This window comes from Lagopus leucura, unplaced genomic scaffold, assembly GCF_019238085.1.
Source record: "Lagopus leucura isolate 7727_CA_CO unplaced genomic scaffold, USGS_WTPT01 Super-Scaffold_100052, whole genome shotgun sequence".
NCBI lineage: Eukaryota > Metazoa > Chordata > Aves > Galliformes > Phasianidae > Lagopus > Lagopus leucura.
Window position 1 is genome coordinate 1715944 of NW_024962298.1, and position 19935 is coordinate 1735878.

General features: G+C 58.1%; 3 protein-coding genes across 5 annotated transcripts; 1 reads left to right on the forward strand and 2 right to left on the reverse strand.

The window, feature by feature from the left end:
• Nucleotides 1–1200: 1200 nt before the first annotated feature.
• On the reverse strand, nucleotides 1201–2237 carry LOC122187830 (coiled-coil domain-containing protein 33-like). Its single transcript, XM_042885657.1, has 3 exons — nucleotides 1705–2237; nucleotides 1279–1462; nucleotides 1201–1243 (listed from the first exon to the last, which is right to left on the reverse strand). Exons 1-3 carry the CDS (start codon nucleotides 2003–2005, stop codon nucleotides 1201–1203), a joined length of 528 nt encoding a protein of 175 aa, XP_042741591.1. The 5' UTR covers nucleotides 2006–2237.
• Nucleotides 2238–4385: 2148 nt separating this feature from the next.
• Nucleotides 4386–14647, forward strand: STRA6 (signaling receptor and transporter of retinol STRA6). The gene is made up of 18 exons (XM_042885715.1): nucleotides 4386–4501; nucleotides 7046–7180; nucleotides 8072–8150; nucleotides 8259–8344; nucleotides 8455–8594; nucleotides 8702–8868; nucleotides 9006–9131; nucleotides 9566–9633; nucleotides 9752–9828; nucleotides 10108–10169; nucleotides 10397–10577; nucleotides 11279–11354; nucleotides 11448–11581; nucleotides 12404–12521; nucleotides 12910–13011; nucleotides 13340–13503; nucleotides 13712–13849; nucleotides 13920–14647. Exons 2-18 carry the CDS (start codon nucleotides 7062–7064, stop codon nucleotides 14096–14098), a joined length of 2016 nt encoding a protein of 671 aa, XP_042741649.1. The 5' UTR covers nucleotides 4386–4501; nucleotides 7046–7061; the 3' UTR covers nucleotides 14099–14647.
• Nucleotides 14648–15871: 1224 nt separating this feature from the next.
• Nucleotides 15872–19754, reverse strand: ISLR (immunoglobulin superfamily containing leucine rich repeat). 3 transcript variants are annotated; one of them, XM_042885713.1, is made up of 2 exons: nucleotides 19680–19754; nucleotides 15872–17953 (listed from the first exon to the last, which is right to left on the reverse strand). In XM_042885713.1, exon 2 carries the CDS (start codon nucleotides 17943–17945, stop codon nucleotides 16677–16679), a length of 1269 nt encoding a protein of 422 aa, XP_042741647.1. In that variant the 5' UTR covers nucleotides 17946–17953; nucleotides 19680–19754; the 3' UTR covers nucleotides 15872–16676. The 3 variants fall into 3 exon arrangements, with proteins under 3 accessions (XP_042741647.1, XP_042741646.1, XP_042741645.1); XM_042885712.1 differs by lacking the exon at nucleotides 19680–19754 and adding an exon at nucleotides 19178–19238; XM_042885711.1 differs by lacking the exon at nucleotides 19680–19754 and adding an exon at nucleotides 19040–19118.
• Between the last annotated feature and the right edge of the window lie 181 nt (nucleotides 19755–19935).

The following is a 19935-nucleotide window of genomic DNA, read 5'->3' on the forward strand; positions in this document are numbered from 1 at the left end:
AAACTGCTCCCAGCAGAGATGTGCTCCCAGCAGGATGCCCTTTGGGCAGGGCCCATCCACTTCCCTTTGTTTGCACAGCTTTTAGCAGCACCCCATAGAAGTGCAGCCTGCTGCTTTGCTAATGCTGACAGTTTCCAGAAGTCTCCATCTGAGCTGGGAGATGAAGAGTTCAAGATTTACAAGCCCACATGCCAGTGGTCAGTGTTTTATTCACTGACACCATGTCCATGCTCCTCCAACCACAGAGCTGAGTTCTGGGGCTAAAATCCCAAAGTTTGGTGCCCTGTTTTCCCATTTCCCCAGCATCCCAATCCAAGGTCTCCTCCATGGCATCTCCTCCATGCCCTGCACTAACCTGTACTACCCACGGGCTTGGGTCCAGGCTGGATTCTGGTGAGGAGAGGTGGAAGCTCAGTGGAGGCCCCAAAGAAGAGGAGGAGGAAGAGAAAGGCTGCTCACACATGGGATCACCCCGCACATCCAGGGAGGAGCTGAGCACAGGGTCAGTCTGTGGCACCTATGGGTGAGGAGAGGCTTGTAGGGGCAACCCCAACACCAACTCACTCTAGAACCCATTCTTTCAGATTTAATCATTTTCCTCTACTCCCACACCTCCTCATAGACCAAACCTTATAATAATAATAATAATAATAATAACCATTATGCAATAAATTCCTCTTATTACCAAGCTCTCCCAGAGCTCCAGCTGCAGCTGATGGGAACCAGGTGCTCCCAGCCTGCCAGGGCAGGGCAGGGCAGGGCAGGGAGGGGTGGGGATGGAGGGTTTCTGCTTCCATAGGGTGGTGCATCAGGGGCTGTCCGGGGGAGTGAGGAGATTTGGGCTGGGATAAGGGGATCATAGCCCTGCTGCAGGTCCTGTGCTTGGGAGAGAAATAGGGTGAAGTGAGCTGAGCTGGGGAATCATAGAATGGCTTGGGTTGGAAGGAACCTCAGAGATCCGTCAAGTTTCAACCTGGGGCTGAGTTCCCACCTCCATAGGACCCACCCCAACCCCAGTATTCCCTCTTGCTCCCTACCTCAGTGAGCAGTGAGTGGTAGGCAGACTCAGGTGAGTGCAAGGGGACACTGGGAGATGGCCCAGCTGGGGATGCAGGTGATGGGGCTGTGCTTGCTGCTCGGTGTTCCCTCTCCTGGGCATGGGGTGATGGTGTTGGAGACACCAGGGCAGGTGGCCGGTGTTCATGCAGGGCAGCAATGAAGGCCAGGCGGCCGCAGTGCATGGCTGGCTGCTCACTGCCTGCCCGCAGCAGGGCCAGCACTGCGCTGTAGCGATACCAGTCCTCATCTCGCCCTGCCAGGAGCTTCAGCCGTGGCTGGTCAGGACGGGGATAGATGGCAAAGAAGGCTTCACCCACCCTCTTCCTCCTCAGTAGGGTCCCAGGGCAGTGCAAGGCTTCGATGTGGAGCCGCACATCGTGGTTCTTGTCGTTCTTGCAGTAACCTGATGGGAATGCTGGGTCAAGCCTTGGTGTCCCTTCCATGCCACCAGTGCCGTAGCCTGCTCAGGTGCTTTGGAGACCAACTGAGGCTTAACAGTTTGCTGCAGGAGCAAAGCTATGGGCGTGCTAAGGGGTAGGTTTCCAAGCCTGGGGTCCCTCTTTGCCATGAGCCCATCCCTGAAGCAGTGGACACTGTAGGGTCTCCTGCTATATAAGCCCATCCCCATGGCATCCAGCATCTCACCTCTGGGCAGGGTGAAGGTGAACTTCTTCCTCTGGAAGGCACAGATCTCCCCCAGGTGACCCTGCAGCACGGTGTCGGTGGTGCCGGTCCTGGTGGGCACGCTGTCCCCATCCCCAATGCGCAGTCGGACACCGTCCCCACTGTCCCTCAGCAGTGGGTTCTCCACGGAGAGCCGCAGGGCATAGCGACCACGCCGGTTGAACTGGGCGCTCAGCACCTCAAACTCAAAATCCAGCACCTTGTCCTCAGCTCGGAGCCGCCAGCGCTGCAGGCTGGCAGGAATGCGGGACTCCCCAGCCATGGAGATGGAGATCCTGATGGCAGGGAGCTCCCAGAGCCCTGCAGCGAGCCCCGGGGCTTGTGTCAGAGCAGAATAGGCTCTGCTGGCACTCCCACCTTTTTCCAGCAGAAAAACGCCTGGGGGTGCCCCTGGGTATGTGTAGGCTTCACATCTTGGCAGGCAGCTTTCAAAGGCGAAGCAGTGAAAGAAGAATCCTTGCCCTTGGTGCTGTGGAGAGATGCTGAGGGCTTTCCTTTCCCTCTCTGTGCAAGGACGGAGGCTCTGAGCTCTGGTTTGTTTGTAAGGCAACCAGGTAACTGCCAAGCGGTGGCTGCCTTCCAGCAAACAGCCCAGGATATCCAGGGTGATGCTGGCTGTACAGCAGAGCTGGGTGTGCTGGTATGGAGTGCTCCTCCAGCCCTTTGCCCTGCAAACCCTAGGAGAGATGAATGGGAACCCACCAGATCCTGTGAGACAATCCTGCTCCTCCTGATTCTTGGGCCCCACAGCAATGAGATTCGGGTGCCAAATGTGTGGCTGCCTCTTGGCTCAAACCCAAGGTAAGTGGGGCTGTGCGTGGAAGTGACTCCCCATTGGGTTGTGTGATCCAAGGGAAGGGAATGGGGTGAGAACAAGGCACGAGAGGTGCCCAGACTTGCGTCTGGACTGCATTTTAAGGCTGAAAGCTCTCTGCAGGTACAGGATGGGAGCATTTGGGGGAGATGCTTTCCCTCTAAGCTGCTCTCCTTCTGCTCAGCATCACAAGGGCTGCTCTTCCCATACACAAGTGCTCAGCCCACTGGGGGTATTTTGGGATCGAGCTTACAGGGTGGTGGGCAGGGAGCTGGATCAGCCCCTCTGAGCCCCCAGCCCTGTCACATCACATTCCCCGATCCCTGTTGAAAATAGTGTGTTCCCACAGCCTTCGGGATGCTTCCAGTGAAACATGAGCCGGGGCCATGCCAGCAGATGGCCCTTCTCCTAGACAGCCCGTCCATCCATACAAAAAAACTGCATTCCAGCTCTTCAAGCTTGAAACAACACAGTTATCCTTCTGGGGAGCAGGCAGGGGATTCAGCAGTACATGGGACCCTGGGGCTGGAGGTTTTGCTTATTTGATGGGAAAGCAGGCACCTGTGGGGTGCCAACCCCAAATGGTTGCCTCCATGAACCCCTTCGGAAGTGCCTTTGTTTATTATTTACTTTTTTCCTCTTCATTTAGGGGAAAAAAAAATAGATATTGGGGTTTGGGCTTGTCATGCTGACACCCAATACAACCCCACTGCACACGTTGCAGTGCGCATCCTGGGGAAGGGAGGGGGAATGGGGCAGGATTTGGGGGTCACAGGCGCTGGCTAGGGTTTAATGCAGCAACAAGGCATGGAAATGAGACATCTCTGCCTGTTGCCCTAATCAGCCTGCCTAATTTCCTCCCTGCCTTGTGCAAACACATTACCGAGGCACCTCTAATGATGGCAGCACCATCAAAGAGCAATTTTCCCGTAATTTCACCCAAGGCACAGTTTACTCAGGCAGCATTTCCCAGCTGCACCAGAGGCGCACGTGCAGCTTCCATCATCCCACAGCAGCACGCGGTGGGGGAGGGACAGTGAACAGGTGCATGGGACATGGCAAGCCCCCGTGGTACTCCTCATAACAACCCTGAGGGTGTGTAGGGGGGGACTCTTGGCTCTTTGAGCCTGGCCACGAGGCTTTGGCTAAAAATTAAGCAGAATCCTCCACGCTGATTAATTTTCCCTTTGCTCCCTTGTCACGTGCCGGGGTTATTGGGGTGCTGTGAGTTGCTGTGCCGTGAGCTTGGTGGCTCCTGGGGAAGGTGGGGAGCACAGGTTGGATGAGGAGGAAAGAAAGGGATGACCCAAATCCCACTCTTCTCCAAAGTGAGGTGTTCAGGAACCCCTCAATGCTGTGCTGGAATGCAACAAACGTTCCGGTGGGAGCTCTGGGACTGTCACCTCGTGCTGGTGGCACCTGGGGCCATCCATCCCAACCCTTACCCCAAACCCAGACTGCCTTATCCTACCCATTTCCAGCCCCAACACAAAGCAGGATTGCACAGCGTCCAGCCCTTGGGCAGCCTCCAGGAGGATGCCTGCAGAAAACAGGGATGTCTGCAGCATCTTGGGTGGGCTGGCACGGCACGGGGGCCCATTGTGCTCTCATTGCCCCCCCCCCCCCCCAAGCCACCAGCACAGGGGCGGGGGGGATGAAGGAGGCTGGGGGATGAAGGAGGTTGGTTCTGCTGCCTCCCCTCCCCGGGTAATCAAAGGGGAGAGCGCGGCACGGGGTTGGTTGCTTTTCATTTCCTAAACCCCAGGGTGGCCCCGAGCCAAGGCCTCCTCGCCATGGAGGGGATAAAGTTCCCGACGCTGCCGCCGCCTCGCCGGTGCGCTGAACTTTGTCTGCGGGATCGTATGGCTGCCGCTGCGCCGTGCTGATGCTCTGAGCCCTGCACAGCTTTGCCCGTCCACCAGCCGAGCCACAGGTCGGGAGCAGGTAACTTTGGCGGCTCCCCTTTTGTTGTTTTGGTAAAGTTTGGGTGTTTGAAGTGGGGGGTGAATCCGTCCGAGCTGAGCACTCATGTGTGAGTGTTTGCCAAACCCTTTTGGTGGCCTTAAAGCCAAGATTTCGCACACATCAGCAGGGCTTTGGGGGCTTTGCCCTGATTCCCCTTTCCCCCCTCCCCCCAAGGTGCTGCTGCAGAGTGCTTTGCTGCAAACCCAAAAGCTTTTCCTCTCCGCTGCTCCCTGCAGGAGCTGAGCGCAGCAGGTGCTGCCATGCCTGCAGGGTTTCAAAGTAAAAAAGGGCAGGAGCTTAAAAATAACCCCCAAAAGGCCGACCTGCTTCTGTGCTGAACTGCCTTTGCTTCTAAAATTTGGGTCGTTGTTGGGCATGCTGGTGATCTCCAAGGTGGGTCAGCCCGTGGATAAAAGGGGTGCACAGAGCTGGGGAGTCCCACTGGGGTGGCAGGGGTCAGCAGAAGTGGATTTGGGACCTGTTGGATTTTGGGACCTGTTACATGCGGCTGGCTTTGTGCCGAGTGTTAGGATGGAAAACCATCTCTGCAGACCCCCATCTGTGCCTCACTGCTGGCGCAGCCCCCTGCCCTCTCTCTGCCCCATGGGGGCTTTCCAGGGAGGATGAGGATGTGTGTCAGGGTGTCCTCAGTGACCTCAAAGAGGGCTGACTCAACCCCATACTTCTCGGACATGGGAGCTGAGTGGGGGCTTCCCGCAGGCTCCAGCCTTCAATCCATCATACCCCTCCGTTTCCACAAGTTGGGAAACTCATAGAAAACAAGCGATGAGGAAAAGCCGCCCTATTCCAGAAAGAGGATTAAAGTCTTCAAGCAGCTCTGGCAGCTGCTAAATCCCCCCGTAGGACCCAGCATCTTCCTCAGATGTCCCCGTTGGGTGTCCTCGGGACCCACCTCCCCACGGGGACACGCAGCTCCTCCACAGTCGCTCTCACTCAGCAATTGATTTAGAGGAGATCTCGCTTAAACAACTCCCCCCCGGCCCAAGCGCTCCCTGAACAATTGTGAAATGAGATCTTTATCATTTTTATTAAAAGCCGTACACAAGGCATCGCCATTATCCCCGATAGGAGGAGGGAAGGGGGCTGGGGGGGGGGGGGGGGGAATTCCCTTACGGCTTCACCCCCCCCCCCTGTTTAATTCATAGCGGTGGGATGCAAAAGCTCCCCGGAGAGTGATGGATGGTGGGAAATGAAGAATATGAAGGGGCTTTATTGAAGCCATCAATCCCTGCGATGCTGCAGCGATCAAAGGCCCAGCCTGTTTGGGCAGGGGTTAGGTGGAGGAGCAAAGGGATCAGGTTTCGGGTAGAAGAGAGCTGTCGGGGTGGGATTTTGGCATGCTTAGCTTTGCCCATCCCATGGTGGCAGCGCCTCTGAGGCTGCTTCCTCTTGGCACCCTTTTGTCACCGAAGGTGGCTGAGCTGCTGTCATAGCTGCTGTCACCCTGCTGGTGGGAGGATGAGCTCAGAGGTGGCTCAGTGGGGTGGAGAGAAGGGCATGGGCACCTTCACTCTGCAGGAAGGGATCCTCCAGGAGAGGAAAGAGTCTCCTGGGTCTTGTGAGATGTTTGTGTGCTTTATGGGCTCCTTCTACCTCTTTTAGGAGTGCTACATTCCTGGGTGATGAGGTCAGAGCCGCTTGCCCATGCAGGCAAAACCAAGGGATGGCGGGGGAGTCGATACTCTGGGGTGGGCTCTGGCAACCCAAGACCCCCGTGGGGAGTGGGACCCTCACCCAGAGTGGAGGGGAAGCACTAAGGGAATATCAACCCACACCTTTGGAGCCAATGAGCAGTGTGTCAGGAGTCCCCGTGGAGCAGCTCTCAGCTTCGTGGTCGGTTTGCTGACATCCCTGAGCCCTGGGCTGACACATGGGAACAGTGTTGGATACTTCACTAGGGGTGAAACCCCTGGGGAAGGCCAGGCTTCCTTCAGATCTGCTGATGGGTGTCTTTCATCTCTTTGGGTGCTTTCCTGCCCCACTATGGGCTCGTTGTCCTGGGGGCACAGAGAAGACTATTCATGATGGCCATGAGCTGAGTCAGAGCTGCAGGACAGTGAGAGAGGACGTGGGGCTGTTGGGCCAAAGTCATCAGTGCTGTGCAAAAGGGAAAACAACGGAGGGAAGCAGGAATAAAACCTTGTGTTTGGCACCAGGACGAGCCACCCCTTACTGCTGTGGGATGAGCTTGCTTTGGCCAGGGGCAGGTGCTGGGGCTCCAAGCACCTGGTAGCAAAGGGACACAGGGGACATGAGCCACTCACCCATTTCTTTCCCGCTTCACCCACACCTCCTGAACGTGACCCTTGCTCTGATTCTGCAGCCCTTCACGTAACCACTGTGAAGCAACCCAAACAAAGGCTCTATCAGCATCCCAGCAGCGAAGCTGGGGATGGGTGGGAGTGCCCTGACAGAATAAAGCCTCTGGGCTGCTTGCTTCCAGCCCTGTATTCTCAAAAGGACTTCCCCCAAACCCACCTCTCTGCCTCTCCCTTGGGTCAGTAAGAAGAAGGCGCTCATGGCAGCCAACATCTCTGGGGCCGCGCACGGCTCGCTGCTGGATGACAGCTTTGGGGATGACCTGGTGTCCGACTGGTACATCTACGAGACGGCAGAGCCAGCTGCACCGCAGGATGAGTAAGTGCTGCGTGTCCCCAGGCGGGTGCCACCTCCTCCTCTTGTCCTCACAGATGGAAGCAGCTCATTGCACGAAGGGTTCCATCATCCTGGCGATCCGCTCTGTAACAAAGCGTTCTCCAAGCAGTTTACCTGAGCTGTCCCACCAGGCCTGGGTGCACCCATCAGCACCTCTTGTCCCTCTGTTGATGTATCTAATCCCAAGCAGGAGGGCTTGATGAGGACAAGCCCGGCCATTGCCACAGGGCCCTTAATCTTCTGCGTTGTGCAACCTCTGAAATCTCCTTGCCCAGCCCCTGTGTGCTCACAGCCCTGATAGGAAACTTCAGGGTTTTGGCTCTTTCCTTCTCGGTGTCCCCTGGTGCTGAGGGCATGCAGGCAGCATGGCAGTGTCCCCTGATGATGCTGGATCCCATGCAGACCCCAAAAGCTCTGGATCTGGTGCTGGTGAAACCCAGCTGTTTTGGAGCTGGAGCTACCCTTGGAGCTGCAATATTTGGGGACAGCAGGAACTGTCTGGTCTATCCAAGGACAGCTGTTAGCAGAGGGAGAAAGCAGAAACCACAGAGCTCTACTTGCAGCAGCCTGTCCTTAAGGCCTTCCTTGGAGGGTGGGATAAGTTGGGACATTTGCTGCCTGAACAAATCCTAAAGGGGAGCACAGGGTCCGGGAGAGCATGGGTGCCTGCAGGGCCGCTCCCTGCTCTTATCTCTGGAGCTGAACCATAAAACGCATCTCTCAGGGTGACCTCAGCCCCACTATCAGGGCCGTGTGGCCACGCTCCTTGAAGGTTCTGCACTGCTGCTGCCATCTGTGCACACGTGGAACATCACCTCACTATCTTCCTCTCAGGACACGGTATAACCCCCATTATTTTTCTCCTTTCTCCAGCATGTTTCCCAGTACCGTCCCAGACTGCGACCCTACTGTTTCCCCCAGGCTGTACCACACCTGTATGGCACCCATCTCCGTAAGTACCCACGCTGGGATGGTGAGCCACCTGCCTCGTTCAGGCCATGCACAACCTGCTCCTAAATGGTTCTTTGTGGATGTCAGCGTGGTTTCCCTCTCCTGGCAGTTGGCCGTGCTGCTGGGCTTGTCCTTGCTGGTGAAACGCAGGCGTCTCCACCGGGACTGCTGGAACGGCATCCCTGGGCTGCTCAGGTACCGTGTCCCAGCCATCGCCATCACCCTGCCCAGCTGGCATGGAACAAGCCAGCTGTAGGCTGCCATATGCCAAGCGATGAGATGCCAGGCTCGTTTCCATCTCACAGCCCAGCTAACTTCCTGGAGGAGGAGGGCAACAGAGGGCTGATGGCCGCGGTGTTTGGCATCCTCTTCTCCTCACTGTGTGTGCTGGTGCTGGATGCCGACCCTCTTCCGCTCATCACTCACTCCTCCCAGCACAACCGGGGTAAGGCAGGCTCCATCCCAGCCTCGTGGAGCCGTGCAGCCCTCTGGGCAACATATTCCTTGTCCCTACTGAGGGCTCCTGTCCCCTCTGCTCCCCCTCCCATGCAGAGTACTGGAAGATCCTGGCTTTGCTCTACTACCCTGCCTTCTACTACCCCTTGGCTGCCTGTGCCACGGTGGGGCACAGGGCCAGCTACCTGCTGGGCTGCCTGCTCTCCTGGTGCCACTGTGTGGTCCACGTCTGGCAGAAGGTGGACTGTCCCCAGTCACCAAAGGTACACATCGTCCCACCATCAGGGCAGGCTGGTGTGGCTTTGTCACCTGCCTGAAGAGGTGGCATTGAGATGTCAGCGCTCAGGTTGAGACCCAGGCTTGGTGGGGTCTGAACTGTGACAGCTCTGCTTGTCTCCAGATATATAGGTATTACTCCACACTCTCTTATGTCCCCATCATCCTCTGCCTCATGGTCTTAAGTCTGTGGTACCCAGCCCTGCTCATCAGGAGCTTCACAGGAAAGGAGGAGACCTCAAATAAGGAGGTAATGAAGGTCTATGAGGTGGTGGGAACACAGGGGAATCCCACATGATTTTGGGACTGCTAGAATTGGGGTGTTCCAGTGTTCCCGGTGTGGTTCCCAGCAGCTTGCTGGCCCTCTGAAGGCAACGTTGCATGCATGGGCTGTAGCTCTGTTTATCTTGGTGGATTTGAAGAGGGGAAAATCCATCTTTGGAGTAAACTCCTTAGTACAAGAGGCTTACGGCATCAATGGGTCCCATTCAGGCCGGACTGGGGTCGCCTTGTGTTCCCGGCAGGCAGCAGTAATCTTCAGCCCTTTTGGAAATGCTGGGCTTTGTTGGGTGAAGGAGAGGAGAAAACCTTCAAAAACAGCACTTGGCCCCGGCATGGACCGAAGTGACCCTACTGTGGGCTGACTGGGGGGGGGAGCGGGTGACTTACTGCTGCTTTGTGAAGGTTACAGGGAGAGGCTATTACAAGAAGTACCTCAAAGCTGTGCTGTCCAGGCGGCTGCAGAAGGGGAGGTAAGGGCAGCCTGGGGATGGGGACAGCATCAATGGGGCAGAAATAGCCCCCTAGCCCTGGTTTTAACAGTAAAACAAAATACAAGCCACTCTTGTCACCACCTCCTTCCTCCTACAGCACCCCAAAGCTAGAGGAGAGCTTTGTGTCCCGGCTCCGAGCCTATCTGTGCTCCTACATCTATGCTCCAGAGGAAGGTAGGGCGCGCTCCTTGTGCAGCAGAAGCTCAGCAAACAGTCTGCCTTCCCCACGGATAGCAAATGCCTTCCTTGGCACCAGCCCCAAAGCATCTGTTCCACGGCAGCTGCCTCTTGGCACGCGCACAAACTGTTGCAGTTTGGGGTGGAGGAACTGGAGGCTGGGACCCTCATGGAGGGATGTAGGATGGAGTAGGGCTGCTGCTGTGGGAGCACGAGGATTTTAGGGGTTTGCAGGAAGGAAAACCTCAGTTCACAGCTGGTTTCTCCCATTTGCAGGTTTCCAGCTCCCGCTGAAGCTCGTTCTGTCCATGACCACGTCAGTCATCGCTGTCTACCAGGTGACAGGGGTGGCCCAGTGGCGTGCAGAGGCCACGTCCTCAACGGGGCAAGGGGGCCACTGCCATGTGCCATCGGGGCAGTTTGGCTTTGGGGATGGTATTAGCGTGCCTCGAGGTATTACCATCCCTTGGCTCAGCCTCGGTCCCCGGCACTTTGCTCACTGGGCTCAGCCACCCTTAAGTCTTTAAGCCAACGCAATGGCTCACGCGGCATTGCTCCCTTGTAGGTGGCCCTGCTGCTGCTGGTGGCCTTTGTCCCCACCATCCAAATCGTGCGAGCAGGCATGACAAAGGACGTGGTGGTGCTGCTGGTGCAGTTTGGGCTGGTGCCCTCAGAAAACCCAGGCATGCCGGGGGACATGGAGAAGGAACTCAGCACCGTCAAGCACTACCTGTGGTCACTGGAAGGTGGGTGGGGGGGGCGCCAAGTTTTGAAAGACTCAAACCCAGATCCGTCCTCCTGGAAAGAGGAGACACACAGCTCGTGCCTGAGCTTGGTGCCGTGCCAGGGCTCCCCGAGCAGCTGCTGCCTGCCCAAGCACCGCGCTGCAGATGCCGCTCCTTGGACAGGTTTGGAGATGTGCTGGAATCGAGCAGATGGCTCCTCGGCCCCTGCTGCTGAGTGGGCACCTGATAATTGAAAGCTCTGCGTGGGCCTGGCAGGGTGCCCCCTCCCTCCATGGGGCATTTTGGTGACTTTTCCGGAGTCGCCCAGCCTCTCTCATCCTCTTAACCTTTGTTTTCCTGCCATTTCCATCTTTCCAAGCAGAGCCCCTTCTCCTGTTTTGCTCCCTGCTGCACAGCATCCCACCAAGCTCTGAATGACTTGCTTGTTGCTCCAGCAGGGAGCTAACCTGGTGATCATACCCCTTCTAATTTGCTTGGGGAATGTTATCCTCCTGCCTTCCTAGGGGATAAAAAAAATTTCCCCTCGTATTGCAAAAGGGATGAGGAAGGAAACTGAGGCAAGGTGCATTGCTTGGGGATCCATCCACGCGGCACCAGCACCTATTGCTGTGTGATGCTCTCAGGAAAATGCCTGCAGCCCTTTAGGGACAAAGCCCTGCTCCCTTAGGGACAAAGAGCAGCTCCTTGTCTTGTCCCTGCAGTGTGCTACGTGTGCTCGCTGGTGCTGTGCTGTCTGCTGACCCTTGCCATGCTGCTGAGGACACTGGTGATGCACAGGTAGGGAGGGCCCCACGGATAGGCCCCCTCCATCACCCATGCTGTGTCCCTGTCCTTGTCCCCCAGTCCAGCATTGGCTTCTCTCCCCTGCAGGAGCAACCTGAAGGTACTGTACCAAGGGGCTGTGCTTGATGTCTTCTACAAAGCCCACATCCTCCGCCCATCCCGACAAGCTGTTGTCTGCTGGATGAGCTTTGCCAGTTTCCAAACAGCTTTTGCCTGCCTGGGTACGTGTTTCTGGGGGGCTATAGAATCATAAAATCATAGAATCACCAAGGTTGGAAAAGACCTAAAAGATCATCCAGCCCAACCTATGGGGTGGGAGGAGGTGGTGAACCCCATTTCCAAGAGGGGACTTCATATTCAAGCAGCTCCAATCCCCTTTTTTGGCCCCATTTTGCAAAACTCTGGGGCTTTTGTTCATCTATTCCCTCAACACAATCTGTCCTTCCGCGGGGAGAACCAAATGGTGGGAGAAAAGAAGGGTTTGGAGGAGGGGGGGGGAGTGAGAGCCGCCTTGGCTCCGGCCCAGATATTTTGTTCCGCGGCATCTCATGCAAAGTCCTGTCTGTCTCCTTCGGTCCCGGCCGTCGCCTCCCAAAGTCTGTGCCAAGGGGTGTAAAATGGGACAGAAATCCAGCCCGGCGCGATGCCTTAAAGCCCTATTTCCCAGCTGCAAAGCGGAGCACTCAAGGTGGAGCGCGGCGTCCGATGGCGCGGGGAGCCGCAGCCGCCGCCGCTCTCGGCGTGATTTATGATTAGAAATCACAGCTCGGGCTGATTTTATGATGAGGCATCACAGCCGCAGCCCCCGGAGATGGCTCCTCTCCGTGGGGATAAAGCAGGGCGCGATAAGAGAGGCTGAACTTGTAATTAGATCCCGCACGGAGCATTGTGCGCGGAGCGGGGGAGGCAGGGACGGCTCGTGCTTATTATGGGATTAAAGTGAAAGGCGTGCTCAGAAACAAGCGCAGGGGTGGGAAGGAGAACAAGGACCATTTCTCCTCCCCTCCCCGTGACAGCTACTTTCCCCCTTGCCTCCCTCCCAGGTCTCCTCATCCAGCAAGTGATTTTCTTCATCTGCTTTGCTGCCTTCACCTTCCTTGTCGTCATCCCGCTGCAGTCCGGCACAAGCTCGTACCTCTTCAAAATCATGCAGAACATGTGGTGAGGGCTCGGGACAACCCAGCTGCGTGCCACAGCCAAGCTCATAATGAGTGACTGGCCACGGGGAGGCTGCAGCTTGGGCTATGGGGTGGTCTCCCCTCCCGTCTTCCAACCTTTGGGAGGATGGCCTCAAGAAGTGATGGCCTCAAGTTGCGCCAGGGGAGGTTCAGGTTGGGTATTGGGGCACAATTCTCAGAAAGAGTGGTAATGCATTGGCACAGGCTGCCCAGGGAGGTGGTGGGGTCACCATCCTGGGAGGTGCTCAGGAAAATGGTAGATGTCACACTGAGTGACGAGGTCTGGAGCGGTCACAGGCATGGTGGACTCGATGACTTTATGGGTCCTTCCAATCTTAATGATTCTATGAATCACCTTCTCTTCTGGCCAGGCCCTTCTGGCTGACCCTGGTGGTGGCTGTCATCGTGCAGAACGTGGCTGCTCACTACCAGTTCCTGGAGCAACATCCCCTGCGGAAAGAGCTGACCAACAGGTATGGGCATGTGAGCTCTATGGGGCAGAGCTGCCCAGCGATGTGGGCTTTTGGGCTGCCATGCGTCCTCTACCCCAAAACCCCAGCCTCATTTTGAGGAGAAATGGAGACTCTACTTGTGCTGGAGGCAAATCTTTAAGTCCTGACCACACACCAGAAGGGCGTTCACATCTTTCTGTGGGATGGAGCCGTCTCGGTCAGGGATGGTGTCGGCCAGGGAGGGAGAGAAGGGTGGGAGGTTTATTTTGGCAGCTTCCCCTGGTAGGGAAGGGCTGTGTTCCCTGTCCTAGGCTGTTTGTGTTCCTTATCCCTCCTTTCTCATCCACAGACGAGCTCTCTACATCGTCACTTATCTGCTGTTTCCCATCAATGTGCTGGTGGGGGTCCTGGCAGGGGTCTGGAGGATGGTTATCTCTGCCCTCTACAACACCATCCACTTCTGCCAGTTGGACATCAGCCTGCTGAACCGTGGTGTGGAGACATTTGACCCAGGTAGGGCAAGGGGCAGCTCTGGCATGGGGACCTCCATCAGTTCTGATGGGGACCTCCAGCAGCACAGGGCCACTTAAGTTCCCAGGGCTTGCATCTAGGGCTCCTCCATCACCTGCTGGGACCGAGGGTGGGTTCAGCTCCCTGTGCTCATCAATCAGCTGTGGACCACGCTGACCCCACCGTGTTTTTCCTATGGGCTGTCCCCCAGGCTACCACGCATACTGCCACTACCTGAAGACAGAGGTCAGCCAGTCACACCCACTGATGAGAGCCTTCTGCCTGCTGCTCCTCCAGCCCGTGAAGCCACAGGGGCCACCTGAGCCCCGGACGGGGGACTTAGAGGAAGGTGAGTTCCTACAGTCAGGCCAGGGTCTTTCAGCACACGGAATATGCTTCCCACTGCCATCTCCTTCCAGGCCTCCAGCTGATGCACACCAAGAAGGCACCATCAGGAGGAGGCCGATTGAAACGGAGCCGGGCACGCTGGTGGTTGGCCTACACCCTCCTCAACAACCCCTCACTGATGGCCTGCAGAAAAACCGCCCTCTGTGATCCCACAGCCAACGGAGCCCAGCTCAGCCCCCCCAAGCCCTGACCTCCACCCCCTGCCTTTTCCCTCCTGTCCCATCACACCTCCCGTTACTTTCCTTCCATGACGGGAGGAGGTTGGGCACTCCTGTCCTTCTCCAGCAGTGACAGCACTGGTTTGTAGCTCTGGGTCCATGCGGGATGCAGAGGTGATGACACAGTCAAGGCATGCCAGTCTAAGCCTGAGCTGGGAGCAGAGGCTTGGTGAGCCAAGCTAGACCCTTCAGCCATCCCAAAAGTCCTCTTAGGGTCATTTCTGAGATAAGGCCACTGAGGTCCCCTCCACCATCACCATCCCCATCATCCGCATGGATTTTTCCCATTTCATGTGCTCCATTTTAGGCTGGGAGGTTGCAGAACAGTTCGTTTGGGGCTCCCATAGCTGTCATCCTCCAGTTTACCCTACTGGGGCTGTTTCCTCCCATGCTGCCATCCCGTTGTTCTCAAAGTTAGCTGTTCTCAAGGACCAGCCAACCCCAAGCCTATAGAACAGCACCATGCCTCCTTGGGCCATGCCGAGCTGGGGAAGAACAATAAATCGTATACCTCATTGCTACACTTGGGGTGTGCTTCTCTCTTGGTGAGGCTGTGGCACACGTGGGGACACCCGGAATGGGGACACCAGGATGGTCACAGTGGTGTTCTGGTGGATCTGCTTGACTTTATGGAGAGACATGATCAAATCTCTCCTCCAAGCCCCAAGAAGACCTTGGTTTGGTCACACTCAGTGGTTGGGTAACAACAAGGTGTTGGAGTCCGCCCTTGAACTGATGATGCTAGGAACTGCTGATGCCCCACATGTGTGAGGTCTCAGAGCTGCACCACACAGCCTCCAGGCTGCAAGGGCTCAGGGAAAGGCAGTAGAAATCCCTTCAGTGTTCTGCAGCTCGGGGCCATGGGTGGAGCTGCCGCTCTGCATCTGTTTACACAGCCTGTGGCTTCCTGGAGATGTCTTGGCTGGGACCAAGTTGAGAGATGACAGGAGGTGGCTTCACTCTTTGTTTTCTTTCCCTTCCTTTGGCATAATCAGGGTGCCCTGAGGGTGCACTAAGCCTTTTGCTGCTACTTCTTGCCCCTGCAAGCTCGCTTCTTTGCACGCAGCCCTGCTATGGCTGCAGGCGGGCGTCTGGCTCTGTCCCCACATGTCCCCAGGGTCACCATCCTCTTCCCACCCTCTGTGACATGCCTGAGCCTGCACAAGGTGGATCAGGAGCTCCTCTGGTTAACAGAAACCTAAAACACAAATGTGGGAAATGGAAATTCGCCTTTGCAAACGCAAGGACGCGCTGCCATGGGCATGGAAGGCAACTGAACAGGATGGTGGCCCTCCTCCCAGACCCCACACCATGCGTGTAAGGACTGAGCTGCCAGCCCCATCCCTGCCTGCATGGAACGGAGAGCATCAACAGGGTGATATGGGCTGTGGGGAGAGCTGCCTCCAGAATGCAGAAAGGGCCCGATGGAAGCACTGCATCCCATGAAATGAAAGCATTGCATCCCATGAAATGAAAGCGAAACTCTGCACAGGGCATTGTCCTCCTTGTGCTTGTACTGGGGCCGCGGTGTTTTTCTTGCCTGTAATGGGAACAATATGTGTCTGCTCGCTAGCTGTGCAGCTAGGGGGGGTGCTCCCTGCCTCTATGAAAGAAACCAAATAGAGCTGGAAAGCTTATGCAGAGGCCCCAGGCTCCAACAGCTGCTTTACAGCTGTTTGCGTCTCTGCCTTCTCCTCCCTGCTCTGGTCTGTGAGCGAGCTGTGGGGGGCACAGAGGCAGCAGGCTGGTTTACAAAAGGTATTTATTGTGCTTGGTACACGGCTGGTGGCACAGCTTTGGTTACAAGGCTACAGGAGTCTGCATGGCTCCTGCAGGCACACGCTAGCAGAAAACATGAGGGATGCTCGGCGGTCCCACCATGAGCCCACAGCACCAGGGGCACAGCGTGGATGTCCTGCAGAGAGATGTAAGGCACTTTGGGATAATTGGTTTCATGTGGTCTCTTTGGTCTCCGTTCCCCCTGCTGAAGCTGTGGGGTTGAGCAGTGCAGCTCGGTGGGACCGGCCCGGCCGAGGGGTTTGGACTGTGGGCTCCGGTGGTGAATGGAGGGGAAAACATCTGCATCACAGATGTGTGAGGCAGTGAGGGTGGCAGGGCCTGGTCCTGGGACACAGGGAGGGCACAGACACCATGGGTAGTCCCTCACCCAACAAGTCCTATGCAGGAAAGGCTTAGCCTGCTCCTCATGGCCTGATCCATGCCTGGTACTGGGTGCTCTGCACCTCCCCTGCCATATCAATCACACGAAGAAGAACTGTGCTGCCTCCATTCCATAAAGGACCCTACGTAAGGCTGTCTGGCCCTGCAGCAACAGCACAGTGTGGATCTACCCTACATCACCCAAGCCTTGATGGAGTTCTCAGCTCCAGCCCTGCCCCTACGTATGCAGGGGTTGGATCAGCCCTGGGCTCAGCTCTCGGCCACTTTGGCGCCCGCCTGCAGTTCCAAAAGCTCAGCAAACACGTGGCACTATGTGAAGGTAAATGATACAGAAAGTGGGGGAGCCCTGGCACCAGTCTCTGCTCCCCCTTACCAGCCCAGCACGATGCCCAAGGCCAGCAGCAGGGTTACCAGCCCAACCCGGGGCACAGCTCCTCCAGCCGTGCCCTTCACCTCCCTTGGCACGTGGTAGACGATGACCAGCTTCTCCCCAGCACCGACAGGATCCATCTCATCACCCTTGTAGCAGCTCCGTCCCCCCAGTGAGCTGGCATGGGGGTCATCCTGTAGCAGGTCTTCAGCTGGATTCTCCGAGCCGGCCAAGGCCACGTTGACCGACACCTCCCTTGTGCCCACATCGTTGATGGCGATGCAGGTGTAGGTGCCTTCATCCTCCTTGCTGAACTTGGGGATGGCCATGGTGCCATTCTTGAAGACCAAGAAGCGCTCCTGGCTCTGCTTGATGCGCCCAGATGGGGAGAGGCTCCCATCCCGAGCCACATTGGGCCCATCGATCTCAACACCACGCCCGGGGGTCTGGATCCTCCAACGGATCTGGGGCAGGGGGCTGCCCGCCACGCTGCAGTGTAGGCTGAGTGTCAGCCCATCGGGCAGCACCGTGTTGTCCAGTTTGGACAGGTAGGTGAGCTGCACTGATGGGGCCACGCACTGATGCGCCGGGATGTCGGTCACCGCCCGGCCCCGCATCCGCCCCGGCGCCACACACAGCGTGGAACCACCCTTGGTGAGGGACACCGAGGTGCTCTCAGCCCAGCGTTTGAGCCAGAAGAGCTTACAGGAGCAGTTGAAGGGGTTGTTGAAGAGCTGCAGCTGGGACAGCGAGGGCAACGGGTGGAAGGTGCCATCGGCCAGCGTGGTGAGCTGGTTGTCATTGAGCCACAGCGAGCGCAGCTCTGCCAGCGCCTGGAAGGCATCTTGGGGCAGCCCGGCCAGCCGGTTGTTGTTCAGCTTGAGGATCTGCAGCCCGCTCAGGTTGCGCAGGTCCTGCCATGGGAAGGTGACCATCTTGTTGTGGCTCAGGTCCAAGTTCTTCAGCTGTGACAGCATGGCGAAGGCACCCGGCTCGGCACCGCCGATCTGGTTGTAACCCAGCCACAGCGACTGCACCTCGGGCACCTCGGCGAAGGCGCCGCGCCGCAGCCAGCCGATGCGGTTGGCCGACAGTGTCAGGATGGTGACGTTAGGGGACAGTCCCTGCGGCACCTCGGGCAGCTCCTTGTAAGCGCATTCGGCCAGCAGGCGCCCGTTCTTCTTGGTGGAGCAGGAGCAGGGCCCGGGGCAGGCCAGCCCGCGGCACAGCAGCACGGCGATGCCCAGGCAGCACAGCAGCGGCCCCATCCTTCCTCCTGAGGACAGACAGGGGACATGAGGGTGGCCGTGAGAGTAGCCAGCAGGGGCTCTGTGTGTGCTTGCCAAGTGCTAACAGGAATCAGCCCTGCGATTATCTGCAGTAATGGGGAATATTTGAAATATTCCCCACTCTGAGCAAGGCACGGCTATGCCAATAGCTTCTGGCTACCTCCATGATCTTAAACTATTTCCTTCCCACTCCAGCTCCTTGACAAAATGTCCCCCCGCCCCTGTTCTAGGCATCCTGCATCCCTTCTGTTTGGAGATGAAAGCTGTGAACTCCGTGTTCCGCGCTCCGCATTCAGACCTCACCGCACCTCTCCTAACGCGGATCACCACCACCCTCTCTCTCATCCTCAGCCCTTCTCCCCTCAAAGCATCAACTCTGGGCCCCTCAGCCCTCCAACCAGCCGCCGGGGGGGGCCGCTGGAAGTCTTTACGTGCCGAGGGCAGAGCTAACTCCTTGTTGGCCTGGCGCGGCGGCCGCAGAGCAGCGTGCAGGCTGTGCTGCGCGGGTCCCACCGCGGAAGCAGTTAACTCAGCGAGGAGCTGGCAGCCAAACCCCTTTGTCTCGGCTCCGTGCTGCTGCGGGGCAGGAGGGGAGAGGGCGATGGGCACCGAAATGCCGCGCAACTATTTTATTATTTTCTTAGCGGGGGAGAGGGGTGAGCCATGCTCCTGCAAAAGGGTGCGCGCAGAGGGCCCTTGCCTGCACGGAGAAGCCACCACCGGGGTTGGGGCCGCGGCCCGGTGGCATTAGGAGGTCCCCTTTGGGCTGCTCCGTGGGGTGCGTGCACAGATCGGCCCCGCGCAGGACGGGTGCGCGCACGAATCCGGCCCCGCGCAGGACGGCCGCGCACCGCGGGTCCCCCCGCTCCCCATCCAGCTCCCCCCATCCCCGCGCTCCGGTTCCCGGCAGCGCTTCCCGGTGAGGAGGAGGGGGGCCGTTCCCTCTCCCCTCCGGCCGGGCCGCGGCAGCCGGGGGCGGTGCGGCGGGCGCATACCAGAGCCGTGAATAACAACCACCCCTCCGCCTCCCCGGGCAGCCCCGGACACCCCTCCTCGGCGCCCCGACATCGCACCGCTCGTTTTCCGGGGACGGAGCGCCCGTTTCTCCCCACCGCGGCTCCGGGCTGGCGGCTGCGGCTCCCTCGGCCCGCACCCGGCTTCTCCTCCCCCCTCCCGCTCCCCCGGGCCCTTTTGTTTTCCATGGCACCGACCCGCTCCAGCTTCTCGCCTCGCCGAGGATCGCAGGGAAAAAAAACACACAGGCGGCCCCTCCTCCCCCCGCGGCCCCACCGCTCCCGGACCCAAAGATCTGGGGGAAGGGGGGGGGGGGGGGGGGAGGCAGCGCAAAGGGCTCCCAACGCCGTCCCTCCGTCCCGGGGGGGGGGTTGTTCCACAGCATCGTGCCCAGTTCGGTGTGGATACGCAGGAGGACGCAGCATCGGGGCGCAGAGCATCCTTTGCTCTTTGCCCTAAGAGTCCCCACCCCAACAAAGTGGGGCCACCAAACCCCAAAGGACCCCCCCACCCCCACCCCAAATTCCGTGCGGAGCTACAGTTCTCCACTGCCTGCGCTGACACAACCGAGGCCGTGAGCGGGGTTAAAAATAGTGCGGGACGGTGGGATTAGCGGGATCGGAGCGGGTCACCGGGGGGGCTCGCAGCGGGACGTTCCCCTCCACCCTTGTCCCCGCATGATTTCGGGGTGAAACTCACAGAGCTGCGGGCGCCCAGTCGAGGTTCGGAGCTGCCGTTCAGCCTTTCCCTCGAGTTTTTGATCTGGTTGTGACACCACCGTGGGATGAGCGTGTGGTCACCCCCGGCACGTCCAGCTCCACCCGGGGCTGGTGGCACGGCTAAGGGTTAATGCCTTCGGAAGGGGCAAACCATCCCGCTGAGCCCCGTTAACCCTTTCGGGGCGGCACCGGCCTGGAGAAAAGTCCATGGGATGCGGGGGGGGGGGGGGGGGGGG